This window comes from Orbicella faveolata, unplaced genomic scaffold (assembly GCF_042242905.1).
Source record: "Orbicella faveolata isolate gen_17 unplaced genomic scaffold, um_ofav_v1 contig_1, whole genome shotgun sequence".
NCBI lineage: Eukaryota > Metazoa > Cnidaria > Anthozoa > Scleractinia > Merulinidae > Orbicella > Orbicella faveolata.
Genome location: NW_028301536.1, coordinates 37295864 through 37317588, shown reverse-complemented (window position 1 = coordinate 37317588; position 21725 = coordinate 37295864). Strand labels below are relative to the sequence as shown.

General features: G+C 38.9%; 1 protein-coding gene and 1 long non-coding RNA gene across 2 annotated transcripts; one reads left to right on the top strand and one right to left on the bottom strand.

Annotated features, from left to right (window-relative positions):
- The first annotated feature begins 2862 nt into the window (after positions 1-2862).
- On the top strand, positions 2863-5897 carry LOC149118961 (uncharacterized). Its single transcript, XR_016202460.1, has 4 exons — positions 2863-3049; positions 4777-4821; positions 5184-5267; positions 5352-5897. It is a non-coding gene; the product is annotated as an uncharacterized LOC149118961 (long non-coding RNA).
- Positions 5898-6492: 595 nt separating this feature from the next.
- On the bottom strand, positions 6493-21725 carry LOC110045045 (putative cytosolic Fe-S cluster assembly factor v1g210509). The gene is made up of 22 exons (XM_020750638.2): positions 21607-21725; positions 21497-21538; positions 21341-21391; positions 19983-20044; positions 19720-19813; positions 18994-19089; positions 18810-18846; positions 18372-18426; positions 17761-17843; positions 16773-16827; positions 16247-16318; positions 15996-16117; positions 12504-12576; positions 12339-12390; positions 12123-12164; positions 11553-11627; positions 11174-11230; positions 10786-10855; positions 8008-8101; positions 7758-7802; positions 7522-7552; positions 6493-7215 (listed from the first exon to the last, which is right to left on the bottom strand). The coding sequence occupies exons 1-22, from the start codon at positions 21670-21672 to the stop codon at positions 7144-7146; spliced, it is 1446 nt and encodes a 481-aa protein (XP_020606297.2). The 5' UTR covers positions 21673-21725; the 3' UTR covers positions 6493-7143.

Below are 21725 nucleotides of genomic sequence, written 5' to 3'. Positions count from 1 at the left end.
AGCCAAGTTATGAAAGAAAGGGAAAATTTGCATTTAAATACGTACAAAGAAGATGTAAAGATTCTAAGGCCACCGCGCCTCCTACCGCCATTATGCGCCAAAAAGACAAAAGCAAGCGCGCGCACACGCGCGTAACTACAACTTTGAATGTGATTGGTTGATTTAAACTACAACTCTGAATGTGATTGGCTCACTGAACTGTCCGATAACAAACTGTCCGATAACAACTTGGCAAGTGAATTAGTGGAAAATAGGAGTTTTTTTTAAACCAATCACAATCGAGGAAATTGTAATTTTTATGATTAGTTGAGTTACCAAAACTCCTTGTCTATTTAATTTTATTTTCGTAGTGTAAAATTTCACTATGTTGAAGAAACACTCATGATGTTAGTAGCCTTTTGGCGTTGGTGAAAATTATTGCAGCATCTCGGCACAAAAGACAGCGAAAGAAATCTTTATCAAGATTTGTTGACAATTGAAAACACCGACTCGGACTTGAAAGTGCACGCGCTGCACTATACAAATGAGCTACTTGTACGCGTCAGATTTTCCTTTCAAAAACTTTTGCAAACTCGCCAAAAAAACAGAAGCAATAAGACACTATCAAAACAGGGTTTGGTTATGATTAAGCATTGTTTGGGAAACCCACAAATTAACTCGATACCAGAGTAAAGGGTTTTCTTAAGCCCCGGCCAAAATGTTGCGCGCGTTTGGCCACCGTGTTCCGATGTGTTGCGACATGTTGGGTGTTGTTGGCTCAAGTTTGAAAATGGTCAAATTTGAGCCAACAACACCCAACATGTCGCAACACATCGCAACACGATGGCCAAACGCACGCAACATGTTGCGATCGTTTGGCCGGGGCTTTTACAAAACCTTTCTTTATAGAACAAGCGCTAAAGCTTACGCGTACAACTAGCGCGAGCATTCATTCACAGCGCGAAATCGAAGTCATGTCTTCGACCCTGAAAATCTCACCTTTTTCATTAGCTCAGAGCATAAAACTACATATAAGAGCCCTGGTTCTTATTCCCTGCCTTATTCCCTGCCATCGCTGTGAAAAATCTGCAAGAGAATCTCGCAACTCTCACCATTTGATCACGCGAGGTAACAACATCCACGTGAGAGCCCCCGACATGTGCGTGTATCCGCGCGGATATATGACGTCAGGATGGCGCAATTTGTTCTAAAAATAGAAACATTGTCCCATATCATGGGTGCGCGCGGGTCCCAAGACTTACGACAGGGCGCTTATATGTACCCGGCCTTTTTCCGCCCTGCTTACGGTCTCCGTCCTCGATTATGGCTCCTGTTAGGATCCGACATGCAAATAGCATCGCCTAATAAATAAATCATTCCAAGTATAATCTAAAACGATGTGAAATATTCATTGTAGACAAATCAAGAAAGACATTGATCACTAACCGTCTAGCTAATAAGCAACGAATACTAAAAATTCACTAATGCATTCAATAAAATAGTGGACTGAATTGAAATTAGTCACAAAGGCTATACAATGTATAGTCCTCAAATTGTTCACGATGCCGACGTTTTCTATGGTATCTTGTCGTATACATTATTTGAAAAATAACATATTTCAGAGTTGATCTTAGACTGAGGTGAACAATGTTTAGATAAAAAGGATAGAAACTCAATCAGACTGCAAATTATTTACGTCGAAATTTCAAGACGAACAGGTAAATAGGATTCCTTGTGATTTCTCGTTTTCAAATGCTTGGCAATGTTTAGTTTTGAAAAACAAAAGGAAACCACTTGGAAAATTTTTTGTCGAGCATTTTCGAGATGCAAGCTTATTGCTTGAAAGCGACCAAAGATAACTACTTGCAATTATATTTGTTATTAGAATCAGATTTCACAGAACGTGTGGACTTAAATAATGTTGCAAACTCAATTCAGTTAATCGGTCTTACTTGCAAATTGAGGGGAAATTTATCCTTTTTAATCTAATGGAGTGAAATATAATTTACAAAAACGTTTTCTCCTTAATAAACCGCAGAATTCTCAGGCTAGCGGGAGTTTATTCTTAACGAAAACCGGAGCTGAAGAAGAATTAAAATACAAAGGAAAATTTCATTTTGTTTGATTAGTGGGAAGAACAAAAGCCCTTGTAATTTCTCCATTCACAAAATCTTTGTCGGTTTCAAAGTATCGAAACGAGAAAACATATGTTTTTCGATGACAGCTAATCCTTCAAAATCTTCCGGTCCCTGCATTTCATTGAAAAAGACGTTAAGTTTCATTAAGCAATGCCATCAAAATATGAAATGTTTTCATTGTAATTTGGAAGAGATACTCAAGATTTCTAACAGTCTTTGCCCACATATCCTGTTTTTGTATAGCCTGGGTACATTTCCATAAAATCCTTTAAAACCGCACTTGAGCGATTGAAATGGGTTGGCGAATTCCAGTTTCAATTTTGCAAGCACTTTGTCTTATGTTTTTATAATGTTCTGTCCTGATTTCACCATTAAATAATCTAGCGATCAGACACATATCGAAGTGGGAAGCTTTTTATTTTCGAAAAACTATCTTAATACGCTTGGGGTATCTTGTTACCCGACCAGAACAGGGTAATCTAGGGATTATGTTCTGAGTTGATATGTCACTTACCGCCTCCGCGAAACAAAATGCAATTATACTGACGCGTTTGCTACACGCAAAATCAATGAGTGACACACTAGTTTATTTCACAGAATTCTACAGGCTTTTAAGACGGTGTAAGTTTGTGGAAATTGACCGAAGTATCTTTTGTGGCCAACTAAATATCTTAATGTAACGGTTGCCTAATTAAATGTGTTATGAATGACATTCAGCTAAGACCCGCAGGTGCTACTGACGGCTTCAGAACAGTATAAAATAAAGATCAATTTAACCAAGAACAACTAGTGTTAACGCGAGCGGAGAAATCGATACTTTCAACGTTGAACTGATCCGAGGGAGTGAAACATTCACCACTCTACCAGCAGTATCTTATAAGAAATGGCCTTCAAGCAGCTTGCTCTACTTCTCACTCTCGCATCATTATGCTGTGAGTTGCAATTTCATTCAATCTTTGTTTACCTTTAGAATCCTAAAATAACGATACAATCTACCTCTTATAATGAGAAAATGGAAAAAACAACGTAGGGTGACATTGAATCCAGGCAATTGTTTTCCTTTCTTTTTCGATTACGAAGGAAACTACAAAGAATCATATAGAAGAGCAGTTGTAAAAGCTAAAAATTGAGAGAAAACGTAACGATCACACAATGCCAGTTCGTGTTTACCCTATGTTTTATGAAGCAATTGTGAGATTGTTTTTCCAATTTGATACTAACAGACTTCGAAGCGCGCCTATCCGCAGTTTTAGATTGGCAAAAAGGAAGAGAGTTTTTTAGGGGTTTTATCCGAGACATTTTTTGATAGTAGATATCCCTTAATGCAAAATTTGAAACAAGTTGAATTCGTGTGAGCTAAATGCGCTTGTTTTTTCCGCCGTGACTTCTTCAAATACAAACGAAAAACTTGCCTCAAAAACGAATATAAGGAAGGGCCTTCACTTTCGACAGAGCACGGTTTTTTTTCTGACAGCAAAGGTGTCAAATTGGATCATTTGATCAGAAGAAATTAGTTCGCAAGATCGTGATAGAACTATTGATAAATGATAGAGAATTGAATCAAAGAAAGGAGTCGCCGACTGGCATTTGGATTGAGGGAAGAATATTCAGTCATGATCCAACCTTGCGAGTGTTGGAAGATATCTCTGGGTTGCACCGCCTACAATATTGTGGTAGATTATTATCAATTCAAAACATATATGGATCGTGGTTCTTGGACTTATTTTCCCGTTCTATAACTAGGAGCTTCGTTTTAGAGTTATTCCAGAAAACGTTGATGATTTGCATGACACATAAAAAAAGAATGAGTCAATTCAAGTCATTGCTCGGTCATCTTTTGAATAATTCATTACTTCCAGGGCAATTTCAGCGTTTTGCTTGCAAATGAGACAAGAAACTAAAACCTTGATTACATAGGCTATTAGTGCGGATAACTTGTCTGAAAACTTAAACATACATTAACCGTATTCAGTTTCTTTTAAGGTATTTAAGAACCGAGATATTTACCTTACTTCTAGGAGGAAATCGAATTAACTTGATTACTTCGCCACTGGAAGTTTTTGATCAAATAAAACGCATTTTAAATTGGACTTGAATTTTGAAATAACTGATCCTAATTTCACAACTGAAAGAGAGTTTTTCAGTGCAAGAAATGCACAAACTACAAATGATTCCTGGAAGAATATATTTTTTTTAAATAAAACTTTTTCGGTAGAAATAAGAAGAATATTGTGAGCTGCAGACGAAAGTAATAGTTTGTTTTGTGATAAATCTAAGACTGATTAACACAACTAGAAATCGGTGTAAAGGAGAATAATGAATTACTGCCTCCTTCTATATAAACATCCAATGTACCTGAAACGAACGTTTAGGATGTTTCACCTTCGAGAGATTTCATAGTTTTCATAGTTTGACTAAATCAATATATGGACTCTAAGTTCTCTAAGGCAATTATCACATGCAGTATTTCAATTACTCTGGTAAAATTTGGCGTCGACTGCGTCATAAATGTCATTGAATCCCAGGGTTGACAAAGGATATATTTTAAAAAAAAAACTCAAAACATTTTAAAGGTGTCATTGTCTAGTTTGACAAGTCACATTTTTCTCCACGACTCTGCTGCGTATTTTCTTAAATGATTATCTTTATTAATTGTTAGTGGCAGTTCCTGTCCGGGACGATCAACCAATGCGAAAACGAGATGGTAAGTTTTTCTGCTTGCAATGTGTCGACACCGCTTCGTTGTTTTAGTTATACGTGAGCGTGCGCGAACGATCGCCGTGGAGGCGTCTTTTTCTTTACCTAGCCGCACCGTCTAACGTTCTTGCTCGTTCCAGTTCCACCCCCTTCCTCACCCCCCGCATGTGCGGTTTTTATTCTGTCTGAACTCTTGATCATCTTAATAAGAGGAAATGAAAGGTCTGTGAACAATCCCATTCAAAAAATCTACACCAGAAAGGTAGACTATTTATCTCCTGCTTCGCACTAACTTTTTCCCTTTAAGCTCTGATTGATGTAAGTTTAAAATAACGTTTTAACGTTTGAAAAATCACGATTTAATTTCAGTTGGCGCATGTGATCATGGTGTAATAAGAAAGATGGCTTCCTTTGGTGTAGATACATCGAAGTTAGAATGCTTCACGCAACGAGGTAAAACCAGCACAATTTCGCATTTTCACGATTAAAACATTTAATTTTCAAACTGAAGTTAGCTATGCAATTTCTCATCCGCAGTTCGCCGTTCTTGCTGTACGGCCGAGTGCGCCTGGATGGCAGAGGAGTTAGGAGTTGAACCGAGTTCTCTAATTTGTCCCACTTGAACAGAAGGACCAATCACTGAACACCTCACCGGACACGTGACTATTAACTATTACCCCTGAATACTGCCCTTATTTTACCTGTTGCTGGTAGTTGTAGTTCTCAGTTTTTTTCTACGCCAGTGGACTTAAAAAAAAATCATGAATAATACTGACAAGTCTCCAAATCCTCGCGAAAATGCGCTCTTTGGAATGCAAAACATTTCGCAATTAATTTAGTAGACACACTTGTTTCAGTTGACTTTTACAACAACATTCTTCCTCTTTTCAATCACAAATGGTTATAGTTTTTATTGTTAATGGTAACGAAAATATAATGCAACTTATAAAGAGAACATTTCGTTCAAAGGAGATTTTATTTTCGTCGTCAAAATAATCAGTGTTTCGCATTTTAATGGCGCATAGTCTAACGGTTAAGCTCAAAGACATACAGAAAAAAAGTCAATAAAAGTTATCAAGTTTATTTCTGTGGCAGTTTTGAGTGGCTGTCGGGCAGCACATTGGTTCATATTCATGATCTCGGACGAGGCTCGCTGCTCATCAGTTATCAGGTCTGGCTAAACTAGGAAACATTGTTGCGCAGGCAAATGTTTCCCAGTTTAGCCGCGCGGGAAACATGTTGCGAAAACAAATTTCGCTGCTCGGAAACGGAAAATGTGTTTGCCTCAGGTCGAAAACGGTGTTGCTTCGGAAACACATGTTTACCAGTTTAGCCATCGTGAAAGCAATGTTGATTAGTTGCCAGTGCTGCTAGAGCGATCTACAACAATGGATGACGGCGAAGTCGAAGCAGAAGAGCCAGAAGCAGGTCACAGAAAAGGGAAGGGAAAGAGGGAAAGGAAATTGGAAGGACGAGGGGATAGAGTAACTCATTACCTTGTATGAGGACAGAGGCTGTTTGTGGGATGTAGGAACAAAATTGGAACAAAAGAAACGTGGGTTACTGTGCACAGATGTCAGAGAAATATGATATCACAAGGGACGATCACAAAAGAAAATGGAAAATTCTGGGATTACAATTTGTGGGACGAGAATGTGCAAAACATTCTTCCCCAGACTTCTTCAAAAGTCAGTTTATTATAATGCGCATGCGCGACTCTTTGTTTCCGATACATTCTTTCTTCGTTTAGCCGCCAGGGCAGCAAAACATTTGGTTTGCTTCCTGCTAATTTAGCCACCCCAGGAAACATAACAAGAAACAATGTTTCCTAGTTTAGGCAGGCCTAGAGCGATTAAATGGATAATGGGCACGTTCAACCATTCTGCATTAATGAGGAAATAAAATTCAATAAAACAAAACATTCTCCCTCCACGAAAATACACCCACTTCAAATTCAATCAGCCGGTTACAGACCGGACGCCAGGAAACGTAGAATTTTGGTCATTATGCCTTGGTAATCAATACTAGACATTGCAAATTCTGAAGAATTTCAATTCTTGGGGATTAAAATCCCGAAGATTTTCTGAGTGTTATTGCCCAATACGAAAATAGCACGAAAAAAGTGAACTCGTCAGCCTGTCGTACGAGTTCACGTCATCATTGTTCCTCACGACAGTGGCGGGCTGAGAGGCGGGCTCGGCGTCCCGGTGAAAATCAGGTAGTTGTTCTTGTGACTGGTTATACCAGAACACATAAGCGTTCCTGGCTACGCACGATCCTTTGTGACATTTCCGCTGGGTCATGGATTACACGTCGAGAATCTTCCTTGTCACCATTTTATATTCAGCGCTGTGTTCAGCTTTTCAACCTCGTGGTATTTTGTGTGAAGCATCTCTTTAGCCTGGTGGGCGTAAAAAACGAAATCCAAGAATAAGCAACTCGTAAAATCTTAATCCAAGATGGATATAAAAAAGTGTCCAATCTCGATCCCAGAGATAATTTTCAAAGCGAAAATCCCCAAGAACGATGACGTAACACATGGCACTGTTCCCAATGATAGAAAGATATATCTCTGGCCTGTGTTGGCGATCGCTGGCGCGTGCCTCTAATGACGGCTGAGGTCAACACAAAACAAAAATGTACATTGTATTTTATGAGTGACTTATTGTAATTGTTTAGCTGCTGTTCGGGTTATCTGTGTTCTTACCTTTTCAGAGGATTCACCGTCCAGCCACTCTCTAACAAATAAACAAAATTTCAAACAATCAAACATGTCCCAAACTTAGTGATTTGACGATGGATTTCATTTCTTAAAGAAAACATAGCTTGGACAGGGATGTTAGTGAGTCCGTCAGCGACTTACAGACCGTACAAGAGATAACAGCTAACTTGGTTCAATCACATTGAATTACACACAGCGAAACGTCCATTGATGATACTCACTTGTATAACTTCACCATCGCTGGACTTTCACTTGGCTTTCGTGATCTAAGCAAATAGTAACCGAGTTAGTACGACATCACACCCAGAACACGGATAAACCAGCGAAAAACAAACATTTCTATTCTACAAACGTGTTCTGGTACTTGTAAATACGCAATTTTTTTCTGGTTGTGCTACACATTTCCTCCATTGATGGTGTGATAGGAATAAATAAAACATTCTTTTTTAATAGAAAGAGTTGTGATATAACCTGAGCGAGTTGTACAGTTCATCTAGTCGACTTATTAGCTCCTTTGAAGTTTCCCCGTCACCAGGCCTTATCTGACCACCTCCGTTGAGACAGCCTGGAGAGATAAAACGAACGCACAATCATTATTAAGTTCAAGCAGGAGTCATAATCGGGAACGGAGACCGTAAGTCTCGGGATTCGCGCGCATCTATGATATGGGACAATTTTTCTATTTTTAGAACAAATTGCCCCATCCTGACGTCATATATCCGCGCGGATTCACGCACATGTCGTGGGCTCTCGCGTGGATGTTGTCACGTTGTGTGATCAAATGGTGAGAGTTGAGAGATTCTCTTGCGTATTTTTCACAGCGATGGCAGGGAATAAGGCAGGGAATACGAACCAGGGCGCTTATATGTAGTTTTATGCTCTGAGCTAACGGAAAAGGTGGGTTTTTCAGGGTCGAAAACAAGACTTCAATCTCGCGCTGGGAATGAATACTAAGATCTGCTCACGCTAGTTGTAAGCTTACGCGTATGTTTTTGCGTTTGTTCTGACTTAAGAATATAGCAAGAAAACTCTCTACTCTGGTATCGAGTTAATTTGTGAGTTTCTCAGACAATGGTTCATCATAACCAAAACCTGTTTTGACGGTTTCTTATTGTTTCTGCTTGTTTGGTGAGTTTGCAAAAGTTTTTGAAAGGAAAGTCTGACGTGTACAATTAGCTCATTTGCATAGTGCAGCTCGTGCACTTTCAAGTCCGAGTCGGTGTTTTCAATTGTCAACAAATCTTGACAAAGATTTCTTTCGTTATCTTTTGTGCTGAGATGCTGTAACAAATTTCACGAACGCAAAAAAGGCTACTAACATCACATGTGTTTCTTCAACATAAGCATAGTGAAGTTTTACACTGCGAAAATGAAAATAGACAAGGAGTTTTGATAACTCGATCAACAAAATCGAAATCGTTATTCCAAGTTGATTAAAGAAAGCGTCATCGTAACTTTGCTGATTATTTCTGCTTTATTCACATATTTTCAGCTTAGCTTTTTATCAATCTTAAACATATTTAAAAACTATAGAGTTATTGTTTGAGTTCGATGTACGCTTTCACACGAAAGTGCGGCGGAAGTACAATTTGTCATGTTTACTGACTGTACTGAAAACACGCATCGGCGGGCGCTCTCATTCATTGACAACAGAGAATTTACTGGATTTTTACACGAATAGAACTGAGCAGTGTCTACGGACGTAAAGTTATTAGGCCTTGATGAAACATCAAGCGTTGCTTAAAATTCAAGCGAAACTCAAACTAGCAATTATTTTGTTTTACTTTTCGGTCGCGATAGACTGACAAATTCGTCGCAAGCGTGTGGCAAGAGGAGCTAGGAAACTATGAAGCCCTGAAGCTCTGCTATGTCTAAATATATCCAGCTAGTTTTTTGCTGTGTAATGGAAAAGCTGTTAATCTTCAACATATGTGAAATTTAAAGTGGAGTAATGTACAGCTCATGTAAAAGAAGCATCCGTCGGAACACAACTTGGTCAGCGATATATATAAGCTTACAGCGGAACATACCTAAATTCGACACTGTCTTACTTCACTCAAACTGGAGCAGCTTACGACGAAAATACTTAAGCAAAATTCCAACAGACGTGAACGCGTTTGGTTGTGGGCCAAAAACATGAAAAATTCCGGGAATTTCGGACGCCATTTCCTCCGCGCGACACCCGCAGAAATCCTCGCAGCATGTACGCGCGTGTGCCTCAGGCGATGGCGCAATTTGTTCTAAAAATAGAATTATTGTCCCATATCATGGGGACAACCCCAATACTAGAAATGGCGCGCGCTTACGGTCTCCGTCCCCGATTATGGCTCCTGGTTCAAGGCCTAAGACTTCTTTGTAAGGTTTTCAGTAAAGCCTGGTTCTCATATCCCGTCGACCTACCTGCGACGTAGTCGCCGATTACAACTGACAACGTTCGGCGATCTGTTCCAGTGGGTCCCCGGCGCATCTGCGATGGATCGCCGACGTACCCAAATTTGCGCGAAAAGCAAATCGAATTTCGCAAGTTTCAACCATTTTACCTGTAAATATGGATCGAATCGTCTTACTGGAGTACGTTACGTCCGCAGATGATGTTCACATAAAATATTTTCATCGTCGACAACCGCCGGCTTGCCTGCGAAGTTGAACTCCGCTCAACTTTGCAGGCAAGCCGGCGGTTAATGCCTGGGGTAGATTATGATTCGGCGATAAATGTTTACGTATGGCGTAACGGTGTCCCAGGTATGTCGGCGGCATACGAGAACCAGGCTTAACCTTCAAAACATTCAACCACACCAAAAGCACGCGCAGAAGACTCTGGCACCTTTAAATTAAAAGAAACCTGAAAATAATAGTTTACTACGATAAAAAAAAAAAAACACCAGCTCCAAAAAAAATTGCGAAAAAACTTTTATTAAAAACATTTAAGAAATTTTTAAAAACGGTTAAAAAATACACGACGTTTCGACGTTCTCGGACGTCATTATCAAGTACAAAAAAACATTATGAATATACTATAAATAGAAGAAAAAAACACCCAAGAGATTATAGTAAACCATAAAGGAACGAGGACGGGTAAGGATCAGGCTAAACTTTTCAAGGTGCGCAAACTGTCAGGTAGGTCCTTTACCGAGCTTTTTCTCAATATTTGCTGATCCATAATAAATTCTACGGAAGTAAGGAAGGTAACTGTTTTCGGAAAAGCGTGAAAACTAAAAATACCGAAAGCAGTTATTGTTGAGATCTCACCTGACGGGCACGCCATGACCTCAACAAAATGATACGGGGACTTGCCACGCTTTATTTTCTGAACCAGATTCTGTAAATAAACACAAGAAGAATTATATGCCGGCAAGGTGTGTGGATTAATTTTCAGCAGTAAACTTTATAAAAGCAGCAAGAGATGACGAAGGCACAGCTTCAGTAAGGTGGAGAACCTCAGTCTCCACATTTGCTATGGTTTGTCCTCGTTGTAACACTCTCAAATTATTCTAGAGAGTAACGCAAGAGTAGCTGCAATGTAGTCTCCGTGATCCCTCAAAATGACATTTTAGGCTGGCAAAAACCAACCTTTTTAAGATCTGAAGGTTCTTCATTCTAGAGGATTAAACAAGTGAACTCCTAGGGCTGGACTAACCTGAATATTTCTAAAACCATAAGCTGCCGCGAATTTAAGGACTTCTTTTCCGTCCACCTAAATAGTGACAAAAAAGAAAAACATGGCATGAAGAATTTTCTCAAACCTAACAACAAATGCACTTGAATATTAACATTCATCTACAAAAACAATATATTTTTCCCTCCTTCCCTTCCTTTCCGCTTTGGAGCTTGAAGAATCACCCACTGTCAGGCACAAATACATAGCCAGTTTACGCAATTCACATCGTGTCAATCAAATCGTTTTTAATCTGCTATACATGCATGTAGGAGGTGTTTCAAGCTGTACAGAAACAGTGCTACAAAGACGAATGAGAAACTAGATGAGTATCATGGCAGAACACAAAGTGGCACATTACCTGTAAGGTAACTTCTTTGAAGTCTTTGTTTCTGAGCGTCTTGTAAGTTATGTTGTCTACATCCTGGCCAAATAACTAAGAAAAAAGACAAACAAGTATGAGAATAGAAATATATCTAGACCGAAAAACAGTCATTATTTTGCTTTCAGATATCGATACGAGACGAGCGATTTCGTGGAAGGCGCCGAGAATAAAAAAAGCGCTTCATTCCACGAGCTCTTTCTGGATGAAATGCTCAAAACTAGTGGCAAACAATTCTTTCCTAACCGTGCAAACAAAAAGAAGAATGGGGGAAACAAAACTGTAAAGGTCGCTGCGGTTCCATTTAACATTAACAGGGAGGGTAACACACGTTTGCGGAATCCATAAAGTTAAGCTAATACGAGACAGGAGTTACACACTTAGTATATGTTTTACTGGCATAACAAAAGACAATGCTTTTGAATTTAATACAAAGGCATTTATTCGTGTTATTAACCTCAGACTTTGTGAGTGAATTTGACTGAAAAATGAAGTTCCATAACAGAACAACTACTTCTGTCATGACTCTACAAACAGTATGTAACTTGCCTCTTTAGCAGCGAATGTGAAGATATGTTCCAGGTAGCCTCCCTGAAATAGAAAAATTACTTGTAAACATCTCTTTTGATTTCGATCAAAGCTTGTCTTAACACCATTTGGTGATTGTTTTTGACGATCCTTAAACTAGGTTTCCGTTATGAACAAGGTTTTAAAAATATCTTGGTTAAAACCGGCTTTGATCAACAGCTCTCAAAAAAATCTTACCGAGCCACCTCCAGAATGGCTGACAAGTTCACTTCCATCAACACTTGAGAACCTAAAATAGGCCAGAAAAGAGCAGAACATCAATGGAGTACTTCTTGAAATTAATTTTCGTTATAAGTAATACCACACACAAATGTTGATTGATTTGCAAAAAAATCAACTTACAACTGATCCAGGTCTGCATTCTCAAGCTCGCTGAACTGCACACCTTTTTCCTCAAACATCTTTTCCAGTTCAACTGTGCGTGAGAGACATAACCAAAAACATTACACGAAGGAAAGCGAAGTTTCCTTCGAATAAAGCGACAAGAAGAATCGGTACCCCCTCCCCTCCACCCTAGGTGAGATGCAACTCAACGGAAAATCCTCTCCCAGTATTTTCACAACTGAGTTGTCCCAACAATTCGCGGGTACCCACTGGCAACTCCTTGGTGGACAGAGCCTAACCTTGTGAGAGTCCAGTGTCTTGGAAGAAGACTATAGATAAATTAAACTCAGAGACCTAGTGTACGGTCTAAACTAAGAGTCTTGTTTTGTAAATAAAGAAGCTCGCGTAAAAGCCTTCGCTTCATATCAAAGAACAAACTTGCTTCATTTTTGAGGTACGGATGAAATTAAATTTAAAATGCTCCAGTGCAAACAGAAGTTAGACGTTATTTCACAAAGAAATTTTGTCCGATGAAATCACAGGTTAAAAACAAAAACGACACAGTGCAGTCCATTACATCTACATTAATGTAACGGTATCCCACTTATCTGATAAGTTGAGTACCGTGGAATACGTGGATATTTACAGAAATTTCAAAGCTCACTGGGTATATAAATGTTTCGCCACTTTCGCTATTCAAAGTGGCGAAGAAAACTGCGAAGTGGACAATAGGTCAACGCGCAACTTTTTAACGTTATATGTCCACAGTGTGTTCATTTAGATCGCGCGCTAAACATTCGAATGACAAAGTTCTCTTTATGACGTCAAGTTAGTTTTTTTTACTTCATTCTTCGCGGCGAAATGTGTTTATACGCGCCGCGTTGACAGAAGGTAATAATTTGTTACAAAAGATGAAACCGTTTTGGACTTGCGTGTTTTTAATCCTAACTTTGTTAGGAGCCTCATCTGGTTCAGGAAATACCAAAGAAGAAGGTACGTTTTGCAAGTCATTTAAAACAATTACCACTACTCTTAAGACAAACGAAACAAATTTCTGAGAGCACAAAACTCCACATTTTGGAAATTGTTGCTAGTCCTTGAGGGCGGTACAATGAAGTGTCCACAGACACGCACAGGCCTTACATTTAACTTATGGTCACATTTCCAGGGGCGCGTTTCTCGAAGGTCTCGAAATGTTTTCGCACGCGGAAAGCCGTAGCAAAAGTTAGATACAGATTAATTAAAAATGGCTTTGCGGGCCCGAAAAGTTTCCGGGGCTTTCGAGAAACGGGCTTCAGGCCTTTTCTATGAAAGTATTTGCTCTCATTGATCGTCTTTTTTCCTTTAGATTACTGGACAAACTGGACATGGCAGAACACATTTGACTTGATGATCATTCCATGGATGCTTGATTACTGCGCCATCGCTTTGTACCTTACTTTTCAATACACCAGTGAAACAATAAGACTTACGAGGTTAGAATATCCCAACTGTAATGGCAGTGACAAAAAGCTTAATTAAACGGTTAAGCCGGCATTTTTAGGAGATGATTGAGTAGCTGAAGATTCCCTGACATATCAGTAGGCATTGTTTCGTACGCTTGCTTGGGCACACAATCAGGGGCTACTGAAACACCAAGAGAAGCGCTTAGTGACAAAACCGCGCTGACATGAAACGTGTTTGAATTAATCTTGTCTAGAATGCGGGTTTGAATCGCAATCGCCTCCCAATTCTAAGGCCATCAAACTCTAAGATTCATCACCGTGACCAAATTCGCCATGACAAGACTTGTCTGTTGTCCCGATATCCTCCGATATCAAGTCACTGGTCTGATATGACCCGAGTTATGGTCAAATTTGAGTGCGGTAAATACCGTACGTTTCGGCGGCACATCAGGCTCGAATGCTTTTGCTATTTGTCTTTTGGCCGGACTGCGTCTTGCCAAAAGACGAACCACTTGCTCCTCCAAACTCGTCTGATATGCCGCCCAGGCGTGCTAGAAAGGTGCGATTAAGTATTAACTGCACCAAAAATGGGACCAAAAATAGACCCGTATCATTTCTTAGTCAGTGGTAGAAAGATTCATGGAGAAATGAGTTTTCAAGGAAATTTTCAATACACTACCTAAACAACACAAAAAGTGCCAACGCCTTTGTACTAGTAGCTGTTCTTTTAACAATTTTTGCTGTTACTTTTCTGTTTTTCAGATTACAGCGCGACATTAACCGTGAGTGGTTCCACCAACTTGAACTTGAGCGCCAACGAGCAGCTCAGCCGAAACCATGGCAACGGAAACCGAAAAAGAAACAAAGAAAGAAGCAAGGCGAATGGTGATAGTAGCAAAAGATATCCACAGATGAAAACATTGCGATTTATACATATGTTTTAGTTTTGAAACAATGTACTCCGACATAGCTCGACTTTGAAATAAAACTCTTCTTCTATTTGCTGTACAGTTCTTATAAAGGCTTGACTTTTTATTAAGGCCTGAAGACGTTTTCCCACATCAAATCAACAAATAGTCATGAAACAGTTAACTACACGCTACAAAATACTCAGTTTTGATTGGTCAAAAGTATAAATCACAGACAAGCATCACACTGGCTTTCGAACCACCAGAACTTGGCGACCAATTTAATTGCCTGCCTGTACACTGAATGGTTTTCATTTAAGTTTCAAAAGAAATTCACGTTTGCTTTCGTTTTGTATCACTTCGCCAAGCGATTGGCTAAAAAAACTCGTGCCACTTTGTCATCCAATCAGAAGTAAAACCAAAAATCGTGACTCAATTACACACGTTTTCCCGCGCTTTGCGTCAGCCACATGCATCTGCTATGAGTTTTGATTGGTTCACTGGATTGTCTGTGTCTTTTGTGATTGGCTAGGGTGATTACTTTGGTTTTGATTTGACCACACTTATACAAAAACCGCTCCAAATCTCCTGACATGCCGTGACTCCCTCTGGTGTCTTGTTACAGCGTACTTGTCGTTACTGCTGCTGTGACCTCTCCTACAGACCCTGAATTACCCCTTCTTATGCTGTATTGAGCCCTCTTACCCTGTGACAATCCCCCCCCCCCCGCCCATCACTTTTACGTGGGACTTCCCATAAAAGTGATGGGGGGGGGGGATTGTCTTGCCTTGTAGGGGTTAACATTTGTGGTTTGCTACTCCTTGATTTTAAATCTAAAAACAACGCCGGCTGTTAAAGTCAATCTGGCGTCCCGAGTCGTTTAGGGCGTTATGCTGCGAAAACGTCGGTTGCAACGACTAATCAAAAAAGAATTTGCCCATAAACAAGTTTCTAGCATACACATGTATTAGAGGAATTCCTTTCAAAATATCCGATTATCACCGCGTCAATTATACGCAAGAGTTATACTCCGCAGCCACAACGTCAGCAATAAGGAAAAAGTTTAGTAATTATTTTGTTCGAGGAACCTGCTACATACTGTAACTGTTTACTTTTCACAAAATAAATCATATGAGAGATAGAACAAAAGGGCATACTTGTAGATATAACACAGTCCACATCTCTTGTGCGATATATGTCGTTATAGAAGTCCTCTCTGGAGGCTTCAAGCTTCTTATCGTAACATGGCATAATCGTCACATGGTAAATATCATCTGGTCTGTTGAGATAATACCACAGTTATTTCACATAGTCATGGGGGAGATTATAACAATGAAAGAAAACGTGGAAAATTTTAAACTTACGTTGAGTTCAATATGTGTAAAATAATTGACATTACTGATTTTACCTTTTCCCTAGTGATGCCCCAAAGTAGTTCTTCACTAAAGAGCCCATGATTTGCTGGGGAGATTTTGTTGTGCTTAAATGAAAAACAAAATACTGATCAGATAACTGACAAACTCCATTGAAACACACAAGACAACACTCACTCATGAAACAACACCAAAGCCATGGATCCGTTACCAAATGAGGGGAAAAAATTGAACTATGGTAGAAAGATCTGATTTTTTGTCAGGAAAGGGTAGGGGAAAAGGTTTGAAGGTCTGTGAATAGCAGGTGAAGCTGGTGTGATACTGCGTGAATGCTTTGTCAGCTTACAAACTGCTACAACAGACAAGTTACCTTTATCAACTTCTGGTTGATAAACAGCAAAGAGTTTCTCTTGCCTGCCGACACAGTCCAACAGTTTCTTTCAATGCTAATACCTTTGTTATTAGCAACCCAGACCTGCCAGATTGAAACAACTGGCAAGACCGTTTGGCCCACTGAATTCCTTGTGCAAGTAAGTAAGAGTGATAATAGGGCATCTTTACCTGATGTAAGGTAAAATGTAGCTACCATGAGTCTTTTCAGCATAACATACCCAACCTAGCAAGGCAACAAACAAAAAATGAAAAAAAAAAAAATAAAAAATGATCCTCAGCTGAGGTTGTTCAAACACTGGATCACTGTAAATAGGGGGAAGGGGGCGCGGGAATCATAAACTGAAAAAAATACAGGTGCCCATTGGTAATTTTCTAAAGATCTCCTAAAGGGTACCAAAATCCTGTTTTGTGGACGTGGCCCCAATTCATTTTCACCCCTAAGAGGTACTGATTCTAAAACAAAACATTAACTGACAATATGACAATTTCTTTAAAATAGTGCTAAATTATTTTATTGATGAGTCATCAATGAGACAAATAAAACTCAGTTGACCAGCAAATAGATCGTGTTTCATTTTCTGGCTCATTATACCCCCAAAAGGGACTGCGATAACTCTAGTGGTGGTCATTTTCAATTTTAACTCATAAGAGGTGTCACGACACAAATGACAAGCACCCCATGACTCTTTTATATGGGAGTAACCCCAGGTACTGGATATCACTATCCAGCAGATAAATCACTTTTTAGTGGATACCCCTGGAGGAAATCTTCAAGGATCCTCGACAATCTTTGAGGATCTTCACGAGGATCTTAATCAAAGATCCATGCCAATTCTTATGAGGATCTTGAAAGGTCTTGACAAGCAAGATCCTCAGTGATCTTCAAGGATCTTCAACAATTTTGCTTGACCAAGTCCATGCCAAGATCTTTGAAAACTTGCAAAGATCTTTACAATTTAAGGATCTTTGCAAGATCTTTCAAAGACCTTTTAAAAATCCTCAAAAGATCTTTATCCTTGAGGAACTTTAGTAAGTTTTAAAACCAGCTGTGCTTTCCAATGAACAGTGATATAGCTGATGAAAAGCTCTACTCGTCAGTGGCCAGGTCTAATGTGATACTTTTCAACACTATCTCACACACCAACAGAATTCTCACCTGGACAAGCAGATGCCAACATAGGGATGACTTCCTTCTCCCCTGATTGTTGACTCTTCAATCTCCGAACAAACTCTCTCTGACTACCAAAGAAAAACAAAACTGGTTTCACCACTGCAGTAACATGGTTAATACAGCAAAGAGACACTTTTCCACCCTTATACCCAGAGTCTTCATTTCCCTTTCTGATTGAAAGTCCAAAAGTATCAGAGTTTTGGTTAAATTCTGTATGCTTTTGCTGACAAACACATGGCTCAATTGAGTCACTGGTGTTTTACTTCCTCTCTGACTTTTGTTGTTTTGAAACTGATCAAAATCAAGCCTGTAACAGAACTCTTGCGAGTCACTAATTTTTTCAAGCTTGCGCAGTAAGAAGTGAAGACTTGAGGAATGAGATTTCACTTTTTCAAGCACCAAATTCACTGTACTGTAACTAAGTAACAAGCACTTGGCAGAGAAATAGATCAATACTTAATTCATACCAGTCAATACGTAAACTGGTTTATAACTCCAGAAATTAAGCTACAGAATCCAGTCTGAAGTAAAACACACACCGCAAATGCTTGGAAAATTTTGACCAGCACAGGAATTATATGCCAACATGTACCTACCTCTCTACAAGACTAAAATCTCTAGAAAAGGTAGTGTCAAAAACATGGTGAACTCCTGAAATTTCAGATCAAAAGAACGTTTGTTTTTACTATTCAGTTAAAATGCTGGTGTAGATTCTTCCTTTCAATAAATATTACTTAGTGTGTAGAACCAATTTTACAAGTCCAGATTTTCTTTTAATAATTTACCTTTTTAAAATGAAAATTGTGTACTTATATTTATGCTTGTCTAATAAGAAATCACTATGCAAAATATCTAGACAATAACATACTGAAGAAGAAATTAATATTTCTCCAAATGTTTATCTCAATTACACATATTTACTGCAAGGAGGAGGAAATTTGGAAACTGTCTTTAGCCAATGACAGGTCAATTAATACACTCAAATCAATATGATTATGATTACATCCACATGAAGCATTTTGTTATTTTCTTACCTAAATCTTTAAAAAATGTTGTCAACTTTTTGGCAGTCTGAAAACAAAAATGCAAAAGAAATCAAACCAAGGTTTGGATCTATCACTCTCTCATGTGGTGAAGCCATAATTAGCTATGCTAAAGCTTCTTACTTAAGCTCCGAGAAATTTCTAGCAAATTTTTCAGCCACAACTACTGACTCACTTCTGTAACATCTAATCTGAACTTTGCTGCAACTGAAGCTCGTGACTGTGGGGAAACTGAGACTACAATCACTTTCTGCCCATAAGATTTTCCTTCCTAGAAAATGAAATGAGGATTAGTAAAAAAAACTATCACTAACATCGAGAGAGTAGCAAACAAGGGCTCAAGGTCCTGTTTCATGTAACCTGCAAACAGGCTCCCAGTAACTTTAAGGTTTCCCAGTAAGTAAGGGCGGAAAAAAAAATTGGCGAGCAAAGCGAGTGGGAGTCCATGAGCGAAGCAAGTGGGAACGTGAATCTGTGAGTGAAGCGAGTGGGACGTGCTCTCCCCCATCACCAGACTGCTCTCGTCTCACCCCGCTTGCCCTAAACCACACTCAGCTAGCTTGCACTAAACCCAACTGGGAGCCTGTTCACAGGCTATGTTTCATGTAAAACCTTTAACAAAATTTGCATCACATATACTGGTCTATACTGTTAAAAATAGATTTAATCAAAAACTCAAGTACCACATTTGTCTCTTAGATACTTTACGTGTGTTATACAGTAATTTTTGTCCTCACCATGCAACACACATGTTAATTAAACTCTGTTACCCTCGTAATTGGAAATCAACAGTTGAATGTGACTCTTGGTATGTTGGGTGGCGTTGAAGCTCAATGAGCCTTGGATGAACCAGATTGATAGCCAGAGTCTTAAAAGCTGTACACAAAGAAGTAGCCTATACCTTGGCAAGTTTGTGGTTGTTTTCTATAATCTTGTACAACTCGTCTTGACTCTGTTGTGTTATCAGGACACTTTCTGCCGATGTTATACAACCACTAGAAATAAAGTTGAGATCATCATATCCTTATTTATAGTTTATTCTTAACAAGAAAAAATGAAGAAATATGCAGTTCCTTCAAGAACATGCTATAAGACATTTGGTAAGGAGAAGTTATGTAGTCGCAGCAAGTCTTCTGCCAAAAATGTTCAATGGATATTCCATACCTACAAGCCAGGCAGTCATTTAGTGTTATCTGTGCTCTTTGAAGTTTGGTCCTCTCTCCACCCTTGAAGAATATTATAACAGGTATTTTAATAACAATAGAAATAATACACCTTGATAAAGAAAAAAAAAGAAGCTAGTACATAAAAAAAAAATTAGTCGCTGACCACTTATAAACTGTAAACCATTTTTTGAGGGTGTCTTAATGGGTAACCAAGCTTAAAAATAGTGCATAAAATTGAGATACCTATATTGAAAGTTTAAACCAAGTCATCGTCTGTGTACAGCAGACTTTCTCTGTAATTCTCTTCAGTGGGGCACATGCATCAAATAAAGGTCATTGTCGACTTCATTTTCCACCACAATTGAAGGGTTTCGTGCAAAAAGGGCGTATGTGACATTTTGGGATGATTTTTATTTTTTGCAGGATCAAGCTTAAGTTTTTGGCAGACTGACTTGTTTTGACATGAAAAGCATCGTTGCATAATTATTTTTGTTGATTTGTGCTTCATTGTTGAGAAAAAACGTATGCCAAAAAAGCTCAGTTTCCCAAGGGTATCTTTTGGAGATCTTTTGTTGAGCGAAAAACAAAAGAAACCTTTGTTTTGCTAAACGATGAAGTCACCGAAGCGTGGTATTTGCCGCTAGTTTTATTATTCATATAATTATGCAATTCTTTTACCGCTGCTTCGTTAGCACAAGCGAATAAGGCGCTGAACTGGCTGGATGCGAGTTTGTTTTGTCATGACACTGATTCGATATGAGGTCGGCCAATTTTTTTTTTCTGGTCTATTTCTCTACTTCTTTCAAAAATCAAAACATCTATTTAAAAAAAACCGTGTTGTCGAAGCTGCTAAAAGTAACCGTTTAAGTTCGCACTGCGTCAAAATCCACCTTGGAAGGATTCGCTCCAAAAGATGCTGCGCAGAAAACTGAGTTTTTTTGCATACGTTATTTCTCGAAAACAAAGTGCAAATCAACAAAAACAATTATGCAATCATGCTTTTCATGTCAAAACAACTCAGTCTGCCAAAAATTAGCTCAATCCCGCAAAAAGTAAAAATCGGCCCCAAATGTCACATACCGGTACACTCTTTTTGCACGAAACCCTTCAATTATGACTTCAAATAAATTTTTGTATGTTCCTTTCCAAGAAGTGAATATGAGACTCTGGAGACCTTGCATTGAAAGAATATCAAGCTTATGACGTTTCCATTACACAAAGGATTATGTGAGGTTATGATTTGCAGGGACCACTTTATTTTTAAAATCCTTTAATCAGTGTTCTTTGATATCAAAACCTGCCATCTAATCTGGTGTAATCTGTATCATCATTGTGTATCATGGCGTTCATGTTTACCTCAGACAGCTGAACATAACTTCCATCATCTTCAATCTTAATTTTTGCTAACTGCTCGGGATTAAAGCAAACAAGAATAAAATTTTCAATAAAAAGCAACAACTATATATGCCAGCTTACTTATCACTAAATGATGACCATGAATGATTGACTAACCTGGCCTGGCTTTTTCTCCACCTTCACTGGCTTGATACATTCCTGTCATTAAATCAATGTTTCAGTTAGTTTAAATAACATATGTTTTGATCTTTAAACATGGTACTAACTTGTGAAGGAGTGATAAAATCGTCTAAATCTGTCAACTGGAGAGCTCCGCTAAAACCGGCCGCCATTTTGTTTTTGTTTGTTTTACCACTGGCCGATATGAATATCGCGGGCTCTCACA